Source organism: Colletotrichum lupini, chromosome 5 (assembly GCF_023278565.1).
Source record: "Colletotrichum lupini chromosome 5, complete sequence".
Lineage (NCBI taxonomy): Eukaryota > Fungi > Ascomycota > Sordariomycetes > Glomerellales > Glomerellaceae > Colletotrichum > Colletotrichum lupini.
The window spans coordinates 6735626-6758413 of NC_064678.1; the positions used below are offsets into that span (position 1 = coordinate 6735626).

At 49.0% G+C, this 22788-nt stretch overlaps 11 protein-coding genes across 11 annotated transcripts; 6 read left to right on the plus strand and 5 right to left on the minus strand.

The window, feature by feature from the left end:
• Positions 1–818: 818 nt before the first annotated feature.
• On the plus strand, positions 819–2219 carry CLUP02_11447 (uncharacterized protein; the record flags this gene model as incomplete). The annotated part of the gene is made up of 7 exons (XM_049290415.1): positions 819–938; positions 1000–1121; positions 1193–1207; positions 1248–1271; positions 1328–1735; positions 1762–1822; positions 1902–2219. The coding sequence occupies 7 exons, from the start codon at positions 819–821 to the stop codon at positions 2217–2219; spliced, it is 1068 nt and encodes a 355-aa protein (XP_049147560.1).
• Positions 2220–2447: 228 nt separating this feature from the next.
• CLUP02_11448 (uncharacterized protein) lies at positions 2448–4205 on the plus strand (the record flags this gene model as incomplete). Its single annotated transcript, XM_049290416.1, has 7 exons — positions 2448–2563; positions 2627–2732; positions 2810–3397; positions 3448–3585; positions 3653–3756; positions 3820–4123; positions 4176–4205. 7 exons carry the CDS (start codon positions 2448–2450, stop codon positions 4203–4205), a joined length of 1386 nt encoding a protein of 461 aa, XP_049147561.1.
• Positions 4206–4337: 132 nt separating this feature from the next.
• On the minus strand, positions 4338–5063 carry CLUP02_11449 (short-chain dehydrogenase; the record flags this gene model as incomplete). The annotated part of the gene is made up of 1 exon (XM_049290417.1): positions 4338–5063. One exon carries the CDS (start codon positions 5061–5063, stop codon positions 4338–4340), a length of 726 nt encoding a protein of 241 aa, XP_049147562.1.
• A 72-nt stretch (positions 5064–5135) lies between these two features.
• CLUP02_11450 (uncharacterized protein) lies at positions 5136–6361 on the plus strand (the record flags this gene model as incomplete). The annotated part of the gene is made up of 8 exons (XM_049290418.1): positions 5136–5174; positions 5245–5376; positions 5455–5506; positions 5674–5722; positions 5842–5880; positions 5952–6001; positions 6103–6141; positions 6261–6361. 8 exons carry the CDS (start codon positions 5136–5138, stop codon positions 6359–6361), a joined length of 501 nt encoding a protein of 166 aa, XP_049147563.1.
• Positions 6362–7474: 1113 nt separating this feature from the next.
• On the plus strand, positions 7475–8753 carry CLUP02_11451 (uncharacterized protein; the record flags this gene model as incomplete). The annotated part of the gene is made up of 3 exons (XM_049290419.1): positions 7475–7573; positions 7629–7678; positions 7781–8753. 3 exons carry the CDS (start codon positions 7475–7477, stop codon positions 8751–8753), a joined length of 1122 nt encoding a protein of 373 aa, XP_049147564.1.
• A 984-nt stretch (positions 8754–9737) lies between these two features.
• On the minus strand, positions 9738–11572 carry CLUP02_11452 (cytochrome P450; the record flags this gene model as incomplete). Its single annotated transcript, XM_049290420.1, has 5 exons — positions 9738–9796; positions 9859–10798; positions 10867–11078; positions 11156–11385; positions 11463–11572. The coding sequence occupies 5 exons, from the start codon at positions 11570–11572 to the stop codon at positions 9738–9740; spliced, it is 1551 nt and encodes a 516-aa protein (XP_049147565.1).
• A 2596-nt stretch (positions 11573–14168) lies between these two features.
• Positions 14169–15111, plus strand: CLUP02_11453 (metalloprotease; the record flags this gene model as incomplete). Its single annotated transcript, XM_049290421.1, has 3 exons — positions 14169–14760; positions 14813–14975; positions 15030–15111. 3 exons carry the CDS (start codon positions 14169–14171, stop codon positions 15109–15111), a joined length of 837 nt encoding a protein of 278 aa, XP_049147566.1.
• Positions 15112–15443: 332 nt separating this feature from the next.
• On the minus strand, positions 15444–17040 carry CLUP02_11454 (uncharacterized protein; the record flags this gene model as incomplete). Its single annotated transcript, XM_049290422.1, has 4 exons — positions 15444–15641; positions 15728–16181; positions 16275–16778; positions 16943–17040. 4 exons carry the CDS (start codon positions 17038–17040, stop codon positions 15444–15446), a joined length of 1254 nt encoding a protein of 417 aa, XP_049147567.1.
• Positions 17041–17934: 894 nt separating this feature from the next.
• CLUP02_11455 (uncharacterized protein) lies at positions 17935–19084 on the plus strand (the record flags this gene model as incomplete). Its single annotated transcript, XM_049290423.1, has 3 exons — positions 17935–18106; positions 18322–18956; positions 19043–19084. 3 exons carry the CDS (start codon positions 17935–17937, stop codon positions 19082–19084), a joined length of 849 nt encoding a protein of 282 aa, XP_049147568.1.
• A 28-nt stretch (positions 19085–19112) lies between these two features.
• On the minus strand, positions 19113–20793 carry CLUP02_11456 (uncharacterized protein; the record flags this gene model as incomplete). Its single annotated transcript, XM_049290424.1, has 7 exons — positions 19113–19183; positions 19264–19336; positions 19842–20025; positions 20214–20354; positions 20407–20522; positions 20586–20680; positions 20733–20793. 7 exons carry the CDS (start codon positions 20791–20793, stop codon positions 19113–19115), a joined length of 741 nt encoding a protein of 246 aa, XP_049147569.1.
• A 939-nt stretch (positions 20794–21732) lies between these two features.
• Positions 21733–22041, minus strand: CLUP02_11457 (uncharacterized protein; the record flags this gene model as incomplete). The annotated part of the gene is made up of 2 exons (XM_049290425.1): positions 21733–21881; positions 21939–22041. 2 exons carry the CDS (start codon positions 22039–22041, stop codon positions 21733–21735), a joined length of 252 nt encoding a protein of 83 aa, XP_049147570.1.
• Positions 22042–22788: the final 747 nt, after the last annotated feature.

Genomic DNA, 22788 nt, shown 5'->3' on the forward strand with positions numbered 1-22788 from the left:
TCACGGTGACAAGTCCACGTCTTCTTTTTTCGTCACACTCCCTGAAAACCGAGAAGGGAAAAAACCACCCCCTCCCCTGTCTTCATAGGGGCGACAAGGCCAGCCCAGGCCGCTCATGGTGAGGCGACATCCCGGCGATTGGCAGCGGAAGAAGCTCTGAGCGCCTTTTTTGTGCATTTGGGCCTCGTTGCAGGTTGCAACTTGCAGCTGGCCATTCCAAAGGAGACAAGACGGATGGAATGGGGATGGAACAGGCCAAACGGAAAGGGTGATTCGTGACTTTGGGAGCTGAGAGCCTGAGACTAGCCGGGGCCGGTCGGATGAGGAGCCACCTAAGTCACTGAACGCTCCCAGGCCTCCCAGTCTGATCCTCGATCTGTCTACTCCGTACATTCAAATAGGTAGCGTCAAGTTTTTAACCTCTCACACCAAGAACGCGTGGGAGGGGGAGCGGGGAGAAAAAACTGTCAGCTCGGCCAGGCCCACCTCTCTCCCTCGTCTCGTCTCTCACCAGTTATCCGTGAGCTGAGCTCTCACCTCGCGTCTCTCACTCAGACTCAGTCACTCTCACAGTCTCACCTCAACCACAGGCCTTGTCCCTGCCCATCTTCTCTCCGGCTTCTTTCCGCCTTTCCGATCCTTCATCCCCTGGCGCCCAGGGGCGGATAACGTGCCTGGAAGTGGCTCCCTTTCTCTCCGCCTTTCCAGCTCCCTTCCTTCTTTCCAGCCCTCCTCACCGCATCGCAGCCAACAACCGGTCAAGGACCGTACAAGCTTGAAGTGAACTGTGAGGGCCGCTGCTCTTACTCAAAATCGCAATGCTCATTATTGATTCCCGGTCAATCCTAACCTCCGATGCTGCCTCTCTTCAGTCGCGCGATTACAATGTTTTAATGTTCCTCTTCTTGTTCCCGAGTCACGCCGGCCCTGCTTTTGATGTCTGTCCTTGCCACGATGCTGCTGCTTCAGCTTGCTGTTGCATGACGCACGCACGATGAGGTTGTACAGCTTCACTTTCAAATGGCCCCAGTCTTCCCATTTGATGTTCCTGTATTGCTACCCAGCACCGACACAACGTTCCTGACGTCGTTTGTCCAACACCGACAGCTTGGCCGAGAGCCGTTAGCCGCTATTCGTCGTCATGGTGGATTGACATGAACATAAAAATGTGACTTTCTGACAGAGCACTCAGTACTATCTGCCTTGCGTATGAGTGTCTGGACGGGCGGGTGATTGCAGGGCTCCAGATCGGTCAAGTCTCCTCACTATGAGTGAGCTCACATTGATACATCGGTGACTCTGTACGTTTTGCCCCAAACAGCAAAAGAACGTCGTCTTTTCGGGTTGCCGCTTCCGACGGGGCCCTCAACTTACTCGCACTCGGGCAATGCAATTTTACAGAATCCGTGCCACTGTACTCAAGTATTCATCTGTCTAACAATCACCTATCACCGTCCGAGGCCAATGTGCCCTCATCTGCGGCTCTTCCCATTGGGTTCTACTTGCCCCTGTCAATCCTTACTCTCGTCAACACCATCAAGTGCAGCCGCCGATCCTGCCACACACTTCTCGGGCTCTTCTACCACCCCCATTGGGCTGCCATGCACCTCTTGACATTCGTGCCCTCCAAGCTTCGAAACAGTGCTTCCACCCGTGGTCTCGGTCATGGCAGATCGCCTTCCCGCCGCCCGGTGCTCCCGTCAATCTGGCTGCTCAGAAAGCGACACGACAGTAGGTGGCGACTGTCACTCCGGGCTCTAGCGCACTGTTGAACTCAAACCGCTCCTTGGCTTTGACCCAGGGTCCCGCCTTGAAGCAATCCGTGTGACTGAGTTACTTGGCACTTTTCTAGACTATCGTCGGCTGTCTCGCTTATCGCTTTATTTGGACCCCATACATAGCTCACCCCTCTACTCCGTAAGCGATGGATAGACACTTTTGTCCCTTGGCACTTGTTCGTCGCGCTTTTAGACCATGATATCCTTACTGAGACCCATCACCTCATGCTATCAGTCGAGGTCGCCTGGCTTATGTCAAAATCAAGCCATACCCAGCCTCTTTGCTTTACGGCGTTGGTTCGGTGTACGGATACTGTGGAGACGGAAGCTTCCCGCACTGCCCTAGGAGTGATATTATCGAGGTTCACCGAGATTCTCACCATGAAAGATAATTTTGAGGCTGCGACGACAATTATTCGCATATCAGGTGCTACAGATTAAAGAATTGGTGTGACATCTGATTGGGCTTCTCGGCCCGGAATTTGAGCTTATCTCCGCAGGATCTTTGTCGGGTCAGTCTCCAAGCTAGTTGCTGACAAAAGAACTGCTTGAATTTATTGGAGTCATTCCGTTAAGGAAATAACTGTCTAAAACCCATAGTTGACTGGATCAGCCCGTGTCTATAGAGCTCCAAGCGAGAACGGTACTCATCAGGTGTGTTGACCAAACATGAGCGGCTCTGAATTTCTTGACACAATCTTTCCGACAAACAGCCTATCAGCTGGCGTGTTCTTCTGTGGGATATGTAGCAAGCCCTTCAGCCAAGGTCTGTCTTCAGCTACTGCGTCTGCCTCTTATTTCAGCGTGAGAACTAACTCAACATCCCCAAATTAGAGACTGCACTGAAGCGACATGTGTCTTACTGTCGACGAACAAAAGACCGACTCCGAAGCCGACCGAAGCCTTGTCGAGAATGCAGCGCAGCCAAACATAAGTGTAGCTTACAAGCCCGCTGTACGCGTTGCACAAAGAAAGGATTAGACTGCATCTACGCAGAAAACAGAAGTCAAGGGCCGACAGCCAGCACAGAGGCCCTTAGCGCACAAGTTTGGGCGCCGAGTCTTCTGGGCTTGGATCCAGCTAATCCTGAGTCTACTTTCATACCAGAGGCTTCGACTTTTGATCATCAAGTACAATGGGATGCATTCTCACAAATAGTTGAGCTGCCGGATGAAGTCGCTTTTGGCCACTTCCCTCTGGCGGAACCTGGACTTGGTCACATAACCGAGGACCTGATGGTCGGTGACACCGATTTGTCTCCATCACCAGAACCATACCGGCAGATACTGCCACATTCGATGAACTTTGGCAGGCGCGTGATATCAAACACATCTGGGATCGTCTTTCCACTTCAATTCATCAAAGAACCAAAGCCGGCGGCGAATGGCAGTGCGAACATGATCAAACGGGCACTGCGCTCATATCCTGAAATGATGCTGCGAAGGTCAGCATTCCCTCCCTTCATACACCAATATCAGGACAAGAGCCATCTTCCCGAGCCACTAGCAAACTGTATGGGCATTGCGATTTTGTTCGTATCTCGAAACCCAGACACTAGTTCGTTCTTATGGCAATCAATTCGAAAAGAGCAGGACAGAAACCTCAGCGAAGTTGGAATAGTGCACTCCACCATGCCAGATGACTTGCGAATGCTGACTTCTCTCAACAGATGGTTAGATATAGCAAAAGAGATATCTTCGCCTCAATACAAGCAGAGCTGATATATATCATTATGCGTGTCGTTGCCGGCGGTGGAAGCACTCTTGTAGACCGTGATTACAACACCCACATGCTGTTGGCTTATGAGGTATCTTCTGCTACCGAAGATTATGAGTTCTTGATGGAACGCGTCGCAGCTGACAATTTTTGACTAGGCGCTTTGGAAACAGTTCATGGCCTTGACTGATACACCATGCAGTGTAAAGTCCAAGAGTTCGAAATCATGGGAAGATTGGATCTTAGACGAGTCCCGAATAAGGTAAGTAGATTTCGGTTCCATTCTGAAATCAATGTTAAACGAACTGACAAGAAGACGCGCCAGAATTGCTTGCGTGTGGTTCTTGGTAGCGCAAGTAGCCACCGTTAAGGTAGGCATATCTTGCGGCGTTCTTGACACATGGAGAGAATTGACACTACCATGTCACAAAGTACAATGGGGTGCTACAACGCCAGAATCATGGGACGAAGAAACAAAAGCGTTGAGAAGTCTTCCCAAGCGGGGTCAGGATCTGGCATACTTTGGGGGGCTTCTGGAAAGTCATCAACATGCCAACGATGCAGTTCATGCAGAAACGCTTGATAGATGGAATTCAGGAGTCGATAACATCGGGTTGCTCCTGAATTTAGTGACGGCGATGATGTAAATTAAGAGACTAATACGTAAGATGAGCATCATAGATTGTACTACTGGTTTCGCGTGTATTCTAGGACGCGCGGTCTGGTCGGTCTCTCATGCAATTAAAATCGAGAAGGCTAGAACAGGTCCAAGGCTGCCATTCGCGTTCCCTCTTTCCACTGAGGCGGCCTAAACCGATACACTGATGAGCCCGAATATCTTTTCTACCACGCGAGCGGACCCTCCCTGTTAGAGAACGTGCCAGTCGGTCCACCCGGACTGGCAATTGCCAACTCCACAATTCTTTCCGCACCAACAGAAGTCGGTGCTCCGGCGTCCATCCATCCAGTTAGTTTCGTTCTGACCAAGCCGGGGCAAACAGCATTTGAAGCCCCGCCAACATCCTTGAGAATACGGGCATAGTTGGCAGCCAAGATGTTGACAGCTGCCTTGCTGCCATCGTATGCTTTGTAGTCGACGTTGTAGAAGGGCATACTCTCGTCCAAAGTCGACTCCAGAGAACCCATCTGGGACGACACGAAGATGATGCGCGGGTACTCAGATTTGCGTAAGAGAGGAAGAGCTGCTTCACTTAGAACGGCTGTTCCGAAGACGTTGGTTTCATAGGTCTTTCTGAAAAGATCTCGAGTGGAGCTAAACGAATCGGGGTATGTATCGATCAAAATGCCTGCATTATTGATGAGGACATCAAGTTTTCCGTGAGTCTTCTGAATGGACTCGATGGCCTTGAAGATCGATTCGTCAGAGGTAATATCGAGCTGAATAGAAGAAACTGAGCAGTTCTCGGTTTTGAGAGATTCGGCGAGCCTAGAGCCATACTCGAGATTGCGAGATCCTATGATAACATGAAAGCCCGGGATTCTGGCGAGCTGTTGAACGACAGCCTCACCAATGCCGGTGTTACCTCCAGTGACGAGAGCGATGGACATCTTGAAGAAGGAAGTTTCAAAGTCAGGTGAAGTAAAGTAGTCTGAGTGATGTTTTGTAATAGTGATAAGAAAATGCGTGTGCTGGATATGACTTACTCCAAATTTCAAGATGTAATAAGCCGGCAAGGAAATATCTCACTTTATATGATCTCCAGTAGTGTCTTGTATTGAACAGTCACAGATTAGAAAGCCGCTTATTGACCGAGAGTGGCTCGAAGAGAATCGCATTCTCATTCCGTGCAAAGAGCGTGTAATTGGGCCAATTTCGCCGCCCGCTGAACATGGGCGGAACGGCCAAATTGGGCGGGGAGAGGTGAGTCCCGGCCAATTTCGCCGGTGTGTTGAGTCTTAGTAGGGTACCTAGTCAGGTAAGGCCTACCCTGCGTGACAGACCAAGGCCAGATTTGGAGAAGGCAGTAAAACATCATTGAATTCAGAAGGATGTACGCCACTGAAAATCTAGCCTAAGAAAATGAAGTGTTACGGTGGCGAGCAGCCATATGATATGTTGAGAGCAGGATCGAGAAGTGCAAAACTCGTTGTCAACTGGGTAGGTACCCAAGGTGGGCACCACGTACCAATGCGTTCGATGAATTGTAGTGATCCATAGTTCCACTGACTATCTGCGGCGTCAACTCGTCTTGGTTGCTTACCAGCTAGTGAAGTTTAGGAGGCCTATGACATCAATGGGGGTACATCGACATGTATTACCTGAATCATCAAATCCGTCTGTCTCAAGCTTAGCGTAGTTAGGTTGTCAGGACATCGAGACCTGCAGCATCGGCAATGAGTTTTTCTACACATCCAAATACTACATGTCCATATCAAAGGGGAAAATTGATGTGTTTTTTCCACGAGGAAAGAGCGATGAAGCAATGTTTCTTTGAGCGTTATTGTTGTCCCGGCTTCCAGGCAAAGCTACGTGCGAAATACCAAAAGTAAGTAGTGCCCCGCCCTTTAAAAGGTGTTTGGGCAACCCTGTATCCGTAATAGTCTCCGAACCCCGTAAATTACTCTCTTCTGCCTGTCCACGTGCGAGATACCAACAGTTTGGCACGATGTCTATTCAACTGCGACAGTGAACTGGGCAAGAAACATTGACGTAGTAAAACTGGCATAGTTGGCAGGACAATATAGCCAGGGAACACGATTTAGCCTCGGGGGATTCTTTCAATGGCCGTGCCACAGACCGACCAGGTGACCTGAACGAATACCTGACTTTAGTCACTATCCACCTCAACTTGCATTTAACACACAGACAGAGAGCAGCTATGACCGCCAACCCAATGGCGCAGTAGATAAGGCACACGAGCAATGTTGTGTCGGTCAGTAAGTTCATTCTGGCTTCCTAGAATGCGACCGGCGCGTGAAATTTCCTACAATCACTGTGGTGGTGTGCACCTTGCATCTGTATAAGTCTACATGTACTTGCTAAGTACCCTGATAATTAGGTCTACGTCCTGAGCTTATCAAGTAACCTTCATAGAAAGATCTGAAATCCAGTACAGATTTTATCATGTGAGAACTGATCGAATTTCATGATACACGGAAGCAATCAGGAACATTGTGTTTAGTCTTGTACAGTTACCTAGTTGGCTGCACGGTAAATCGGGCATCCGAGCAGAATTCACGTCGGAAGTAGTCCTAAAGTTCGCCAACAGAGCATGCTACTTAGCGTGACTAAGTAAAGTATTGAGACCTAGTGGCCATTGAGTATTTGATGGCATGCAAGAGAAACACGAGGTCTAACACCACGGCAGGCTGAGATTGACAAATGTTAGCATTGCCACAAATGGTGTGACAGGCACTGACATTTCGTTAATGGGATGAGACGTCCATGCAAGGGTGCATTTTCAGGTTCGACAAGGGAAGTCAAAGAGGCGCATGTGTTCATAGCTTTAGCCCCAAGGGATGAAGAAATTTGTAAAGCACTTCAGATGAACGCTTCTCCATCTTAAAAGAGTTTGCCGACTCACCTTGACTGCTGTCTGGGGCCAGGGACGGACCCTTCGCCCACACCAAAACTGTCGTCGGAATTTTGATACCTTGCACGGCCACTGATTTAATAAGAATGTGGGACACTCTCCGGTCAAACGATTCTTGAGACGTTTGGAAGGTACGCCTCGAGTCTTTGAGGGTGAGGACAGCACATGTTGACACCGAAGACTGCCTCGGCTTTGAAGCAGGTAGAAAATTGGGTTTTGCTCTTCAGCTGGTGAATGAGATGACCTGCAGGAGGAAATCTGAAGCCATGGCTCTTCGTCTATAAAATTCGGGAAGCACCCCTAATGCGACCTTTTCGTGTTCGCAAACCGTCACACAAAGCTACCAGCCTCTTCCAGAACTCAAAGGGGACTATACACATTCTTTCTGCAAATCCATATCGCGTACAACTCCATCACTAGTTCACCATGCGTGCGCTTGCTGTTGTAACGTCTGCTCTGTTGGCCACATATGTCTCAGCACAGCAAGGGGCAGTCTGCTTCGATGACTTGGACTGTTTGCTCTCAGTAAGAAACCTCTAAGGAACCAATCAAGATCAGTATGTTGACTGGCTTCATGGAGGGAGGACAAAATGCCAAATGCGTGAGGGCACAGGCTGGCGGTATCACAGGGTGAGTACTTTAGGATTACAGTCTGTCCACGTCCCACGACAAAACAAGACGTCAAGGCATGCACTACATTTGTATTAGGACATTAAACTTACCTGGCTCTAGGAATTGCGCTGGTGGTAAGGCTGCCGGAGCCGCTGGCGCCGCAGCGGGAGCGGGAGCGGGAGCTGCCCAGCCTGCTGGCCAGCAAGCCGCTGCCGCCGACCCCATCGGCTCTTTGTTGGGAGGGCTTACGGGTAAGAAAGCTACAGGAAAGACTACTGGCGGTGCTGTAGCACCGGCAAAGGCGAAAACTGCCAAGAAAGCAAAAGCTCCAGCATTAGGGGCTCGGCAAGCTGCTGCTCCCGCAGCATCTGCGGCTCCTACCGCCGACCCTATTGGAGCCGTGCTCGGAACGGCAGCAGGCCTGCTGAAAGGAAAGGGAGGTCAACCGGCTGGCGCTGCTGCCCCGGCTGGGTCTCAAGCCGCTGACCCGATCGGGCAAGTCTTGGGAACCGCCGCCGGAGTTCTCAAGGGTAAAGGAGCCCCTGCAGCCGGAGCTGCCGCTCCCGCAGGACAACAGGCAAACCCCCTTAACGCCGTACTTGGAGCTGCAGCAGGAGTATTGAAAGGAAAAGGAGGCGCTCAGCCAGCTGCTGCAGCTCCCGCAGCAGGCGCGGCAGCTCCTCCGGCAGCCGCAGCTCCCGCAGCACCCGCTCCATCGAAACCGGCATCTGCGGCTCCGGCCCCGCCAGCAGCTTCTAAGCCCGCTGGTTCCACTCCCGCCGCTCCTCCAGCTGCCGCCCCGCCTGCCGGAGGAAAGCCGAACTCTGCACCCGCCCCACCCGCTGCAGCTCCGGCAGCTCCAGCCGCTGGGAAGCCCGCCCCTCCGCCCGCCGCAGCTCCCGCGGCCCCAGCTGCAAGCAAACCCGCCCCTCCACCTGCTGCAGCCCCCCCAAAGACTCCAGCTGAGGGAAAACCGGCCAAGCCTCCTGCTGTTGCTCCTCCGCCAGCCCCTGCCGGTGGAAAGCCAGTTCCAGCTGCTCCCGCCGCGCCGGCAGCACCTGCAGGCAAGCTTATTCGCCGCGACAAGTTCTAGAGTCAGCGGCAACTTTATTTGGAATTTGGAGCACGTCTTTCTTTCTTTTACCCCACTGTTTGACTTATACACACTGGTGTGAGAAAGCAAATAGCGCGGGAACTGCCAGCAAAACTAGGTAGACTACAATACATGGCCTGTAATGGGCATTGAACTTGGCAAAAAGAGGCCACATACTTGCGGTATCTCGAACATTTTGCGCAAAATCAGGGCCCCTCAAAATGTAACATCAAGTCATCTCACAATCTCGAATTTCTAAGCCCACTTGTATTGCACGGGGTCGAATCTCTTTCTCTTTCAAATTGTGATATCAAGCAACGTCTTAAGCGTAAGCCCACCACACAATTGAATTCTTTTGGTTCGGAATCTTGAGAAATTCTCATTCGATTTTGAAAACATCGCATTGAGCCCCTCCCTCCCCCTCCCTTGTAGCAAGCGAATCGTCACATGATATCGTCAGTTCCGAGTAGACTCAACTGAGGTGTGCAGCGTGTAACAATGCGTTCTCGTTTCCTCATTACGTAGTCTAAAGTTTGTACGGCATGAAGAGGAGTCTCCTTTTAGCCTGTCTAAGGATTTAACAAGTATTGTGTTTCATTCCTGAAAACCAGACGCAATCGGACGATAGACATCGCAACGACGATATAGCAAAGTCATCACAGTATTAATCTAATCGTTCTCATTCAAGCAACCTTCTGCAGAACAAATAGATTATCTGCGTCGTGGCCAAATCTGAAACATCTGTAATGACAAGCAGACTTGAGGATCTCATTGAGAAACACGACAGACCGAGGAAATACTCAGACAGTAACCGCATATTTGGAAATTCTTTTTTTCCTTGGAGCCACCGTCAGTGGTCATGCCCTTTCCGTTACTTGAACCCACATATCCGAAATCACGAATAGCCCCATGCAATTCTTTGCCCGCCATGGACGCGCAGGATCATTCGACGCTAGTTCGAAATTTCGCAACAACTTGACAAAGTCAATACTGTAACTTCACAGCCGAAAGAACAACGACGTGCTCCAGAGTCTGCAACGCACCTCGAAAATAGTTTTAGAAAGTTCCATCTGAGCCACGGGCCTCCCGAGACACATGAACTTACCGTGACCAAAAATCAGGTCATTAGTTTGGATCATTGATGCGAGCTTGTCCGGATCTGTCTCAAACCATCTCTCTGGTCGGAATGCCTTAGAGTCGACGCCGTATGTTACTTGACTTCGATGCATGGCATACCCAGAATAGCCCACACAAACACCACCAGGTAAAAGATAAGTTTCCCCTTTCACTTCAATAGCATCACCTCCAGGGGGAACATCTCGAGAAAAGATATTGAGAACCGGCGGTCGGATCCTCAGAGACTCTCGGATGACTGCTTGCAGGTACGGCAGCTTCTTCGCTTGGCCAAGAGTTATAATCCCCTCGCCGAGTTTTGGGGCATTCCCAGCACGTACTGCCTCGTCAATCTCATGCTGTAGTTTGGCATAAACCCTGGGATTGGTCATGATTTGCAAGAGTGTCCCTCGTATGGCAGCTGCGGTCGTATCCGATCCGGCGATAATCTGCTCCAGTGCCTCAGTCTTCAGCTCATCGCCATTTAGCCCATGGCGTATGAATGATGCAAGCATGTCCGACCTTTCGTCCGTTGGCTTTTCAGTGCGTTCGTCAACATAGCGGAAGCATGCTGCGATCATTTTACCAAAACCGTTCTTGTCAGTAGGTGATGGAGCTATGAATTTGCCAATGATAGGTGACTGAGCCATCCAGCTAATGCCGATAGCACAAGCCACACTAATAGCAGACAAGCCCTCCTCGGTAGACTTCAGGTAGTCATCCACATCACTATCAGTCCGCAGCATGCCGAACGCTTTCCCGAGCCCGACAGAACTGATTACATCGAGAGTAAAGTACTGTATCTTTTTGGCCAAATCCACTGGTGTGACTTTGCTGTCAGTTGAAAGATATTTGGATCTCATGAGCCCGAGAAGCTCCTCAAGGCGTTGATCAATCGTAGGTTCGAGGTCTAGATTCTCTCTGCCGGAGTACTGGTTACCAAGGATCAGATTAGCCGTGCTGTTTGGCCAGAAAACTGTGACTACTCATGATATCATACCCCCGGCGCCATTTGCTTCCTTCTCTTTTCGTGTTTCTCATTGTCCGTTTGAGAGAATACGTTGTCACGCTGGTACTCAATTCGACAAGCGTGATAATACCAATCGGAGCGCTTGTATCCAGGATGTCTATTGACATGGGCCCAAACTTCAGGAGATGAGGTCACTAAAATTCCCGGAGCGATGCGGGCAATGAGACCTTTGAGAGAGTTAGCTTCCAGGAAGTGATGTGCATTATCAATGTTTATGCGATCGTCAGTCAATAGGTGAGCTGGAAGCAGTTGTGCTTACCATATCTTTCATTTATATCGGCGTACCACTCGTGGCAATTGGGGCTAATGATTGCCTTGCTGTGAGGCCAGTGTGTGAGGCCACTCCACCAAGGACCGCCAAGATGTCGAAGTCTGACATAAAGCGCGGCCCTCCGGACGACGCACCAGCAAAGCAAGGAGGCAAGAGCTGGCGCGGCAGCTTTGCCAAGGAGAGTGCCGAAGATACCCATCGCGATTTCCAGAAGATTGCTGATGAGTTGGGCCAAACGTACAATGCAGTCAAAGTTATACTCATGACAAAAGTAAAGAATGTTGTATCCCCGCACTTTGGGAAACAGAGGCAATATGTTGGATTGCCAAAAATGCTTTCCAACGCCCCAATCACACCCTGGACATATCCAAGCAACCCACCTCCAACGCCTTGCCCTCTTGCCATTGGATCGCTTGCATGCAGATGATGCATTAGTAAAACTAGAAATAGATCTATGGCACGTCGTTGGAAATTTTCCCCCTCGCTCTTAAGAAATGCTGCCGGGAAACCGCGCGCTACTTATTCAACCTGCCAACTCGTTCTTGAATAGTAAAGATAAAATTTTAATTTCCCGAGCAGCGGTAAGTTTGCACTATCTACAATAAGCCAAAGAGGGCCGTATGTTGACTGTTGAGACACTAATGAAAGCTGCTGATAATGCAAATATTCAGAAAAGATTACATACATCTCTTATAAATTATGAATGAGAACTTGGGACTTGAAAGGAGTTCGAAAGGTAACATGTAAAGTGGGTAGAGATAGCCAAGGGCTGATTGCCCAGATGAGGGAGCTGAAGAATCTTACAAGCAGTCAAAGCTATTTAAGGGGGAAAAGAAAGAAAGAAATCAGTAATAAGATCTTCTAACATGGCTGATTTCGATTTGGTGTAATGAGATTCTATATGAGTGACTAGCACTCAAATAACTAATAATAGAACTAAGTTAAAGGAAGGATGATGATTATTGATTGCTTGGTATGTGAGTAGGAATCATCCCCCAAAGTCCAATTGCTAATGTGTGGGCGATGGTGCGACTATGGCAAGGCTTCCGCCGAAATTTAGGCTTTCTATGCAATTCTTCCGTCTTTACTGTTATTTCAGTAAAGTGTAAACTATTGTTATTTATTTCACCCACTATGTCCATGTGAATAAGATGTCGTAAGACGATCGTCATACATCAGCTAAGTGTAAAAATACTCTCAGTACTTAGGTGAACTAGAGGGACCAGGACATTTGCTGATATGGATAGTAAGTGAACGTAGATTTGAGCATATTAAACTAGCCAGGAAGAAGTAATGAAATCACACCCTAGATCGTTCTTTAATCCGTCATTATGAACTTTCGCCCAGCAAAGCTCAATGACGTCCCACAAGTACATATTGCGGACAGCGGATAGTTTGGGGCGTTCATGCCTTTGCAAAGGTATCGATGGAGTGGACAAAGTCCCATGAAGTTGCTCAATGGTTGGAGAAAGGGCAAGGGGGAGAGGGTTAACACGACTACTAGTGGTATCATAATGATTGTGACTCTGGAGCATAACTGCTATTACATATTGCGCGAACAGATGATTTTGCCACCGAGGCACGATATCCTACTGCCTGCCTTCTAATCTTCAAATGAGAAACATTGATGAATTGACCACTTGGGCAACAGTGCAAGAGCATCTTTCTACCCATGAGAACCCATTTCAAAGTTGACAGATGAAGTACCCACCAAATTTAGTTATCTCGCGAACAACTACGCGCAACCTTCTGAATCAGTCCTGACTGCGAGGTGCAGTGTCATATTTGAACAGCACCAGGTAGAGGCGATTCTCTCTCATATGCCAGCTTTTCACCGTGGTCAATGTTTTGGCTTCCCGCGCAGTGTCAAGTCTTAGCTGTGTTAGGTACAAAAGCATTTGAGTAATCAGAAGATGGAACATTGGGAGAAAGGGAATTGATCTACCTCACGGTCCTCACCGAGGTGATGGATGATTAGAGCCGAGCCATAGCTCGATCACCAAATGGTGGACGTAATGGGCCATAAGAGATAAGACGGCGGTCGGAAAACGATTGCAGCGGGCGGAATTCAGCGGGACTTAGCGGGAGGAACAATCGGCAGATCGAGATACCCCCGGAGATGTGGGGACATAGGCGGTGCTCAACTCCCGGGATGTGGGCGGAGCAGCGCGGGGTTTTTCGAAGGATTTCCTCGCATCCGGGGTGGAACAGACGTCAAATTAAGGAAGGTAACATCCTCGTTGGTCGGCAACGCCCGATACTCATAAATATAAGCTTGAATCGGCCAATCCCCATCGTAAGAAAGAACAATGGTAGTCAACCGCCAAGGCTGCCAAGAGAGCCAAGAGCTGGCAGTGGGAACTGCAATGACCGCAATTGAGCCCAGCTTTACGCGTTGTCCGCCAATGATTTGTTCACGATTGGCGTAAGAGGCAACTCGATCAACGGCATCTGCTAGGTTCAATCACACCGTTGCACAAGATACGAACGGGACTCAGGACTTGGTGCCTTTCTTGGCTACAGTCACCGTCTTGGCATTGCCTGTTAGATGGCAAAATCCGCAATTCATCTTGGCAACTCGAGATATGCCGCCCAACCGGCTTATCACGCAAGGCCGTTTGGTCCTGTCGTCAATTTCAACGGTGTGCAACTGGACAAACTCAGCAGGTGGCTAACTTCTGAGCATGAATCAACATTCCAGTGATGGAGCCACATTCGAGACCACTAGCCAAAAGAGCGTTGAACAGTCCCCAGTTGACGTACGACGAGCCTGGCCATGATGTTGCTAGACTTTCGGTCTCTTCCATTTGAGGAAGGTTGAAGTCGAGATACTCAGGCGCTCGTGATATGAACCTTGGGAAGGTATGTGAACTCAACAGCAGACAGTAGAAGGCAAAGAACTTATATAAAGTGTCGAAACATCAGCCATCAAGGTGTTCTTTCATCCTCATCCCACCCCAGCCAAGCCAACTCCAGTCAGGTGTCCGGTCTCTTTTTCAATATGCAGTTCAAGACTCTCTTCGTCTCCGCCCTTGCGGCCGCCTCCACTGCTCTTGCCCAGCGTTCCTGCGGCACCCCTTCCCCCACGGAAGAGCAGATCGAGGTTGCCCAGCGCCTTCAGCTCAAGGAGGACAACGCTCGCGTCGAGGGTAACGCTACTCGCCTTGCTCCCATAACGGTCAATGTCTACTGGCACGTCATTGCCACTTCCAACTCGGTCAGCGGTGGTTACCTTACCCAGGCCACCCTAAACGCTCAGTTGGATGTCCTCAACGAGGCTTACGCTCCTCACGATGTCTCTTTCGCCCAGGCCGGTGTCGACTGGACCATCAACAGCCAGTGGGCTTCCGACAGCGCCGAGCTCGCCATGAAGAGATCGCTCCGCAAGGGCACCTACGCCGATCTGAACGTCTACTTCCTCCCCGGTACCCCCTACCTCGGATATGCCTACTTCCCCCAGACTGTCACCACCGGTTCCTCTGCTTTCTACTACGACGGTGTTGTCATCCGCTCTACTTCTGTCCCCGGCGGCAGCCTGCCCCAGTACAACCTTGGCCACACTGCCACCCACGAGGTTGGCCACTGGCTTGGACGTAAGCTTTTCCAACTCTAGCAGATATTGAATGAAGCTGACTTCCCGATTAGTCTACCACACCTTCGAGGGATACCAGTGCGGCGGTAACGGTGACTACGTCTCTGATACCCCCTTCGAGGCTGAGGAGGCCTACAACTGTGAGATTGGCCGTGACACCTGCCCCACTCTGGCTGGCACCGACCCTGTCACCAACTACATGGACTACTCTGACGAGTAAGCTTCTATCTATACGATCGATGATGAACCCCCATGCTGACTACTACATAGTGACTGCTTCACCCACTTCACGGATGGCCAGGAGACTCGCATGCACAGCTACTGGGACACCTACCGCGCTTCTTACCAGTAAATGGTTAAGTCGGTAATGTCAAGCCACTGATGCAGCTAGCATCATTGTTGCGTCTCGAGTCGAAAACATCAGCTTGGCCAGATCAATCGATGTCAAGGGAAGACTCCGCCAACGTGATACCGGTCGTCGGATAAGAATCAACTGGGAGAAGAAGATGAGGTGCAATTCCAGTACATACTTTACTACTTAAAATCAAGTGTATATCCATTACGAACTCTGTCAGAAGCAAAGTTTACCTTGCCAAGTGAACGCCCTGCCTAGGTGTGTTGCCTGTAAACACGTGCAAGTTCAGAAGGACGGTATTACCCACTTTGGAACGCCCAGTTCAGATTCTAATTGCCTTGTTCCACCCCGAGTTCTCTCATTGAGTTGAATATTTCATCAGCATACCCCCTCTGTTCCTGAGCCCGCTCCCTGTTACCCGCCTCACGAGACCAGTAGGCCATCATGCGCCGGATCTGTAAGGCCCTTGTTTGGCAATCCCGACCGCCGTTTCGCAGCTTCTCGGCGAGAGGAGTTAGACAACCATGCTAGAGGTCAATGTTTCCCTTCTTGTCAATCCTCGCCAGTAGCTTGGAGGCAAGCACGAAACCATATGTCCCCCCCCCCCCCCAACCCCCCATTGTGGAATAGGCCCCAGTTCCTCAGATCTCTGACAAAGGTCAGAAGCCAGCTGATATGTCAAGGTGATATTATGCCCATGATAGTACGCAACGTACATGTACTCAGTCAGAAAGAAAATTGTACGCTCATCAGAAGACCCAAAATCAGTTCCGGAGCGGGCCACGAGGGTCCCGTAATTCGGCAATACATGATCAGCAAGCGCTGCGGGCCAGTATCTCAAAAATCGAGCGACCATGATGAGAACCACTGGATGCGATCCGCCGGGTAGCTTCGGAAATGAGTCCGTGCAGAACCCAAAGACCCGTTCATTAGCTAGCTTCATTCTATCGAGCGAGAAGACGCGTAACGAGTTGAGACAGTCTACCATCATACTGGATCCTTTGCGAATGATGAAGAGTCCTGCTAAGCTGGAAATTACATGGCGGACCAGGTGATTGTTTCGAGGTCTAAGACGTGTGGATGGAATGCCCACTTTCTTATTCTCGATACGGTATGAAATTCCTCGCAAGTATAGTATAATCCTCCATAGGTAGATCAACATCCAGGGATCCTCCTGTTGTGCAAGCTGGTAGATGCTTTTGAGAATGTTCAGAAGAGTTATTTGGCACTTCTTCTGTGTGCCATTTCCCTGACTGATCAAAGTTGAGGCGCCATGGCATTGATCGGCAATCGCTTTCCATTCTGTCGAGTTGTCCTCATGACCCTGTGGGGGCGTCAAACCAAATGAGTTCACTTTCCATCCAGATGAAGTCTCTCCTGGACGGCTCTGATCGAAGAGGCCCATGAGATAGTTTCCTATCGAATAGAGCATGCAGGCCAAAGCTTTCAGCTCTGCAGTTGGCCAGTCCAGCACCAGATCATGCGTACGCCATGAGAATGCGGCCCCCGATTGGTAATCTGCTAGTATCCGGGGCTTTGCCCCAGCACATCGTCGTCGCTTGACGAGTGGCGTATTCAGACCGTCCATGCGACTTTGAGATTGACTCGATGATTCATGATTGAAAATATGCCATTCCTTGAGCTTTTTCTTGTACATGGAGTTTCTACAGTCACAAATAAAAATGAGTCAACAACTCTGAATAGATGGAGGAGATTGATCGACGAAGCGTCGAAGCCGAACACCACATGCATACACCCCTCAACCATACTCAACGGCCAGTTTCCAAGAATATAAAGAGAAATGATGATCTCTATTTTTGCATCCCACTCTGCAATGGTATACTTGGGTTGCTTGGTCACTTGAGGCTTGCTCCTCGTGCGCGTGACAGCGGACATCGCCTGTTCGTCGTGTGCATTTAGCGACATGTTAAGCTACGTAGAAGTGAGCCGATGATTATGGGAGAAGGTGAATTTCAATGAAAGGCTTCTTGCCCGGAATTTTGTAGCCTCGCAGCAAGGATAGATGACGGAAGAAAGAGAGTTGAAGGCATCCCCCGATGGATAGCGGGAAGAGGGGAAGGCGGGCGTCGTAATCGTTAATAGGATGGCAGGCAAATATGTTGGCGTGGAAAGGCACCAACGTCATCGTATCTAGCGCTGCATGCGTTTGACTGATCACTGTATCGAGGCCATGAGGAAATACCCCGTAGCTAGCTGCGATGGGATTGCGTGAAAAGCTCCAGGCTCCTCACAAATTGAAATATGACACACAGCTAAGAACTTAACTCCGCAATTAGTCCACCTTGCATTAAAATTCCTCACAGAGCGATTGGCTAACCTTGCATTAAAGTGCCTTGCAGGGTGATTGGCTTAGAAATTGGTTGTGTTTGTGACAAGCCGCATTGTGGCACTTTCTTACGACCTAATGAGTGCTCGAAGCCGATCATCTGGGGATAGATAGCGTAGTACAATAGTAATTAGGTGACAGATGGCTCCACGCTGTGTTACCCGAGTCGAAAGTGCTCCTGAGCTTTGAAATAGTGTGTCTGAGGGAGGAACACGTTTGGATACCTTAGCGGAGGAGGGACTATTCCAAAACATGAGGAAGTATATGGGTATAAGTAGGCGCGATGTTCTCGAGAGAGGGAGAGCAGCCCTTTTCCTGGTCTGCAACGATTCTTCCATCAAACAACTTCCGAGATACTCTTTGATATTGATGGGCCGCCCAAGGTCTGGCAACTCCATTCTTATACAGTCAGAGCTGAGTGCATGTTCGGTCCATGGTCCAATCCTTTTCAGCAACAGCGAAGCTTGGCCATCATGTATTGGAATCGGTCTGAATCTGATGTGCTAGCTACTGCCACCGATCTGACGACTTCTTTCGATAACATTGGCGACGATTTCAACCGTGAAGTCAATGCGTTATTCGACTTCATCAAAGTCGACATGAAGAAGTTCAAGAAGTCCTCTGAGGGATTTAAACGGGCATTGGGTAGGCCCCAGGCAGCAAGAGACCGAACCTTTGTGGTCGTTTGTGGTCAACGCGATGCAACTTGGCTCAACAAGAAGTTGAAAAGCGAAGAAGCATCCTCTGAAATTCTGGAAAAAGAGATTCTGGATTGGTGAGTCGACTCAAATCCCCTTTCAATAGCTCGTGTTCGTCGCGTCTCCTTCAACAGGATTTCTGACCCTCTGTCACCATGAAAGAAACTTCAAAGATGATTGAGGCCACCGACATTACACTTGAATATGAGCTCCGAGTTCTTGGAAAAATGGACGAGATACGAGAACTCGTGCTGGTCGTCAGCAGTCAGTTCGATGACGTATACTTCAAGATGCCACTCAATGTTAAGTTGCTAATGGTGCTGCGGGCCGAGACTTGCTTCAGTACAGGCGGCCAACTTTGCATCAATGGAAGTTCGACATTCAGAGACACTAAGCTTGACGACTGGCAATCTATATCACACAAGGGTAGGTTGTTCTTTGGCCCTGATGTTGGAATCCCTATCGATCCAAGAGGTGAACGTTGGAAAAAGGCTAAAAGGACCTTCGAACGGGACTTCACCGCTTACGAAAAGGAAAAGCTGCGAAGACAGTTCGAGAAGATGAGAAGTCAGCCTATGGAGGGTAACGGATGGCTGAAAGAGTGGAAAGGCATAATTGCTTCCGTTATGGGCGTACTTGCCGGTGGCTTGAAGCTGGTGGCCGCCATCACGGCTTCAACAGGTGGTGTCTTCGTCCATTACCAATATGGTATCAAGAGTCTCAAAGTTGGTGCTGCCTTTGCTGAAGGATCTATGATTGCAACAGCTGCCGGCCCAGCGATCTTAATTGAGGCTGGGGTCGCGGCCGCAGTCTATTTTATACCATGGGAAACCTTATTAGATTGGTTTGGAGGCATGTTTTCCTGGGCTCGAGACATACTTAGCACACTCTGGCCGTGGGTAAAGGACTGGCTTGCAAACTCTAAACCACCCCACGCACCACCGGGTGGACAATCAAGGGGTAGACGAAGATCGCGAGTCCCAAAACCGATGAGGTTTTGATAATGATAGTTTGGAAGATGGTTCTTGATTGCCCAGGTTGAGTATCGCGATATATCTTATTCATTATACCCATGTAGTTCTGGTCTCTCAATGTGATTTCTACTGGCTTTGGGATAGACGCTTAATCCTGAGCTCATCGATCTTGGCGAAATAATGGATTTGAAGTCAATGGATAGCTGTATTCGAATGTCGCGGATGGCTTGAGATTTAGTCTAGTATATATATTCAGTAGTTGATAGCCACTTCTTTGCAGGGGAACAAGATTATATACCAACGTAGTTATAGCGTATAGAGCTACTTTAGATATGTTTTAAAGGTTAGAGTTGAAAATACTACTAATCTCATGAGAGTACACATATGGATAGAGAAATAAGGGAAATGCAATACATAAAGTACCTTAGTTAGGAAGCTGTGGCCCAAGTACTTGATACCATTCCTACCATTAGCAAGCTCGTTTATAACTTTGTGACATTGGCATTTTAGCGATAGGGGCATCACTAATTCGCCTGTTTCTGACCGTTGTTGCACATTGCAAATGTACTATGGAAAGCACCTAGTAATTGGAAAACTTGAGTGTGAACCTACTACTACGACTTGTCAACTGCCCTCTCCGATCATAATAATAGGGCTCGCGGCCCTGATTCTCTTTCTTGCCTCCCCTGGCTTCAAAGTATTGCACACTTCTTGTCCAGCCAAAATTCTTTCAAGGACCTTGTGCTGATCCACCATTCCGCCTTGGATCGCCACCCCCATCTGTGGTGGGGGCTCTAGACGCTGTTCGCAGTCTCGTGGAAGGAAGAAAAATGACGATGAGATCTCTAGCAGATTCGTCAATATCATAGTGTCGCTCCACTCGACTTCATTTCTTCACCATGCAAGCCCAGAAATCCTCGTTTCTAAGAAGCTCTCTCTGTTTTGTCACTCCCGACTTCTTTTTGTCTAGGACGTCCTACATAGTGGTCACGAGGACGTCGATTGTTTTGTTAGGTGATGATCACCGCATAGCTGGCGGATCAGACTCACAATAACCTTAGTAGAGCTTTGCATTCGCACGGTGGTGATGCGATGTAGATATACAAATCGTGAAGACAAATACTGTTTTTGTAGGTAAGAGAGAGCCAAGCTCCCAGCGACCGCAAGACGATATTGTCAGTTCTATACGTGTTGTCAAAGCCGGGAGTGTTGATGAGATGACTATTGTGAGTGGCGGAACAGACCTATTGGTAGACTTTCACATTTCGCGCACCTAGACCAGTGGTAAGACAATTTCAGACGCACTTGAATCAGGGAGACAATGGTAATCAGGTGCCAAAGCTGCTCGAACTCACAAGAATCCAGACTGTGCCCGACTTCCGGCTTGTACTTGTCATTGGTAAGGTGGAAGGTGAAAGTGCTTTTTTTAACCCTAGTTACACCAAGCATGACCAGAAGGATATCTGTTTTTCTCGGCTCATGATAATTTCGAAGACAAGACAGAACAGCCTTGTTAGGAGGGCTCGATTGCGAAAGGTCATCGTCCTCTAGTCTCGGACTGGACACTTCCATAATTGTTCCAGCTATTTGATACCTTACCATAGTAGGCGAACGAGCCAAGCAAAATGGAACAAGAGTCAGTGGAGCAATGCGAGAGCATTGGAATTCTTAGGGCATGGTAAATAGTCTAAGCTCATTCTCGTAAGTTTGTCGAGAGAAGGCTATTATAGGCGGGCGGGGGAGCTTGAGATTGGGTGCGCCTTTCATCCAGAACTAAACATCATTACGTCTCTCAGAGCCATGATAAAAGCTATCAAAATAACCACAACATAAAGTTCAAACGTATAGTTACCATCTACATTACAACGGCTACTCAAAACATGTGCATTATGTTATCTCTTTCCTCGCCTCTAATGCTTTAAGCTGTTCCAACCGCATACATGTAGCAAGGTGCAGCCTAATACCAGAATAGTATCAGGCCACGCGCCCCCAGGCGCTGCGGCCAGGCAGCCTTGGAGATTGTCCTGAACCCAGATTAAAAAGCAGGGCTGCAATCAAGCTGCTTGTGAATACTGATCTGCAAAAGTATCTGATTACCTAATGACCGGACTAGGATATACGGGCCCCCGTGCAAGCTACCTTAGGATAGTGATTGAGGGTATTAGGGATAGAACCGAAGTACCTCGGGTTGGGATATAGAAATAGGTTTGTTTATCCTTAAACCCAAGGTCATAGCGGGGTCTCCAAGATATCTGTCTTAAGATGACTACATTCTTCAATGAGTAGATGTGTACGATATAATTAAGAATACTCCTCCATCTATTGATAATCTAGCAATTTTGATTTGTGACTGGCAAGGTAAACCTCTTGTGGAGTGGCTTGTGAAGTACTTGAAAAGATCTTGTTTCCTTCTTCATAGTAAACAAATACCCGCCAAGTCCGCCGAGGCATATCATATGATCGACAGCGTTCTCGTATCAAGTAGTTGTATATTTAGACCCTAATTGGTTTGCCAAAGTACCACAAAGTTGCCGGATTCATAAGTAATCCCCAATCTTATCTTATGGCAATCCCGCTTATCTCGACACGTAGTAGCTGTCTAGAGGCACGTGGGGTTGGATGATGCACCAGGAGCACGAGACACGCAACGGTTATCACCGCATTTGGGAACGTAGCTACAAGCAACTGGTGCAGGGCCGCAGCAGTCGCTGCTCTTATTGCATTTGGCTAACTCTGCCTCGCATCGCTCTGTATCTCATTGAGTCAATAATAACGTGGCGCGGATTCAGTGGGGGTTTCACTGACTTTCGACTACGAAAAGATTACCGTCGTCATTATTAGAGGTAGGTGGCACTGCGGCAACGAGGGTGGCGAAGGCTAGAAGAGCGATCTTTAGAGTCGAAGGCATCTTAATAGTGTTAAGGGGGGCAGTATTGAATGATTGCTTGCAGGATAGTAAAGAAGCACGATAACAAGGTAACACATAAGGATTGTACACGAACGTATTTATTGAGGTATATGTAGTTGACTGAGATTTGTTTGACCGGAGTGCTCGGTAACTCTCAATTAATTACTTTAATCCTATTGTCAAGTGAAGTGGGTTATCGAGCAACCTAAGCCACCAAACCAAGGCTGACTTTAACTTCGGTGTTACCGAATTCTTTAGTTCAAGCTGGAATAGGTCGTCTGAAAACTTCTTATATTAAAGCAATTCATTCATCTCCCCAAGCCCACTACTTAAGCTTATCCCGTCGGTCGTGGGCCAACGTCCGTACAAATCAGTACAAACTCCTCCAGTTTTTCTCCAGCTCGGAGACAATCCTCGATTTTTAGTTTGCGGGAACAAGGAATATCAAGTCGAATTATCTTATAATTGGCTTAATTCCCTCACGGAGATACGTACCTTTGTACTGACGTCGACCCGCGGCCGGTGGGATACGGGACGACCGGAGACTTAACCTTTAGCTTGATGTTGTACGTAGCCATATATAGGACGCTATGCCGATAATCTTGTGCCGTGCGTCTAAGTCTATCCGTGGCGCCCTGACTGGAGCCGGAGCAGCGATACGTCTAGGTAGAAGCTCACCTGCCCAGGTACTTTCCACGTCTATGGTGCCGTGCTCCCCTCCGCTCCCCGTACAGTCTGCTGCCATCG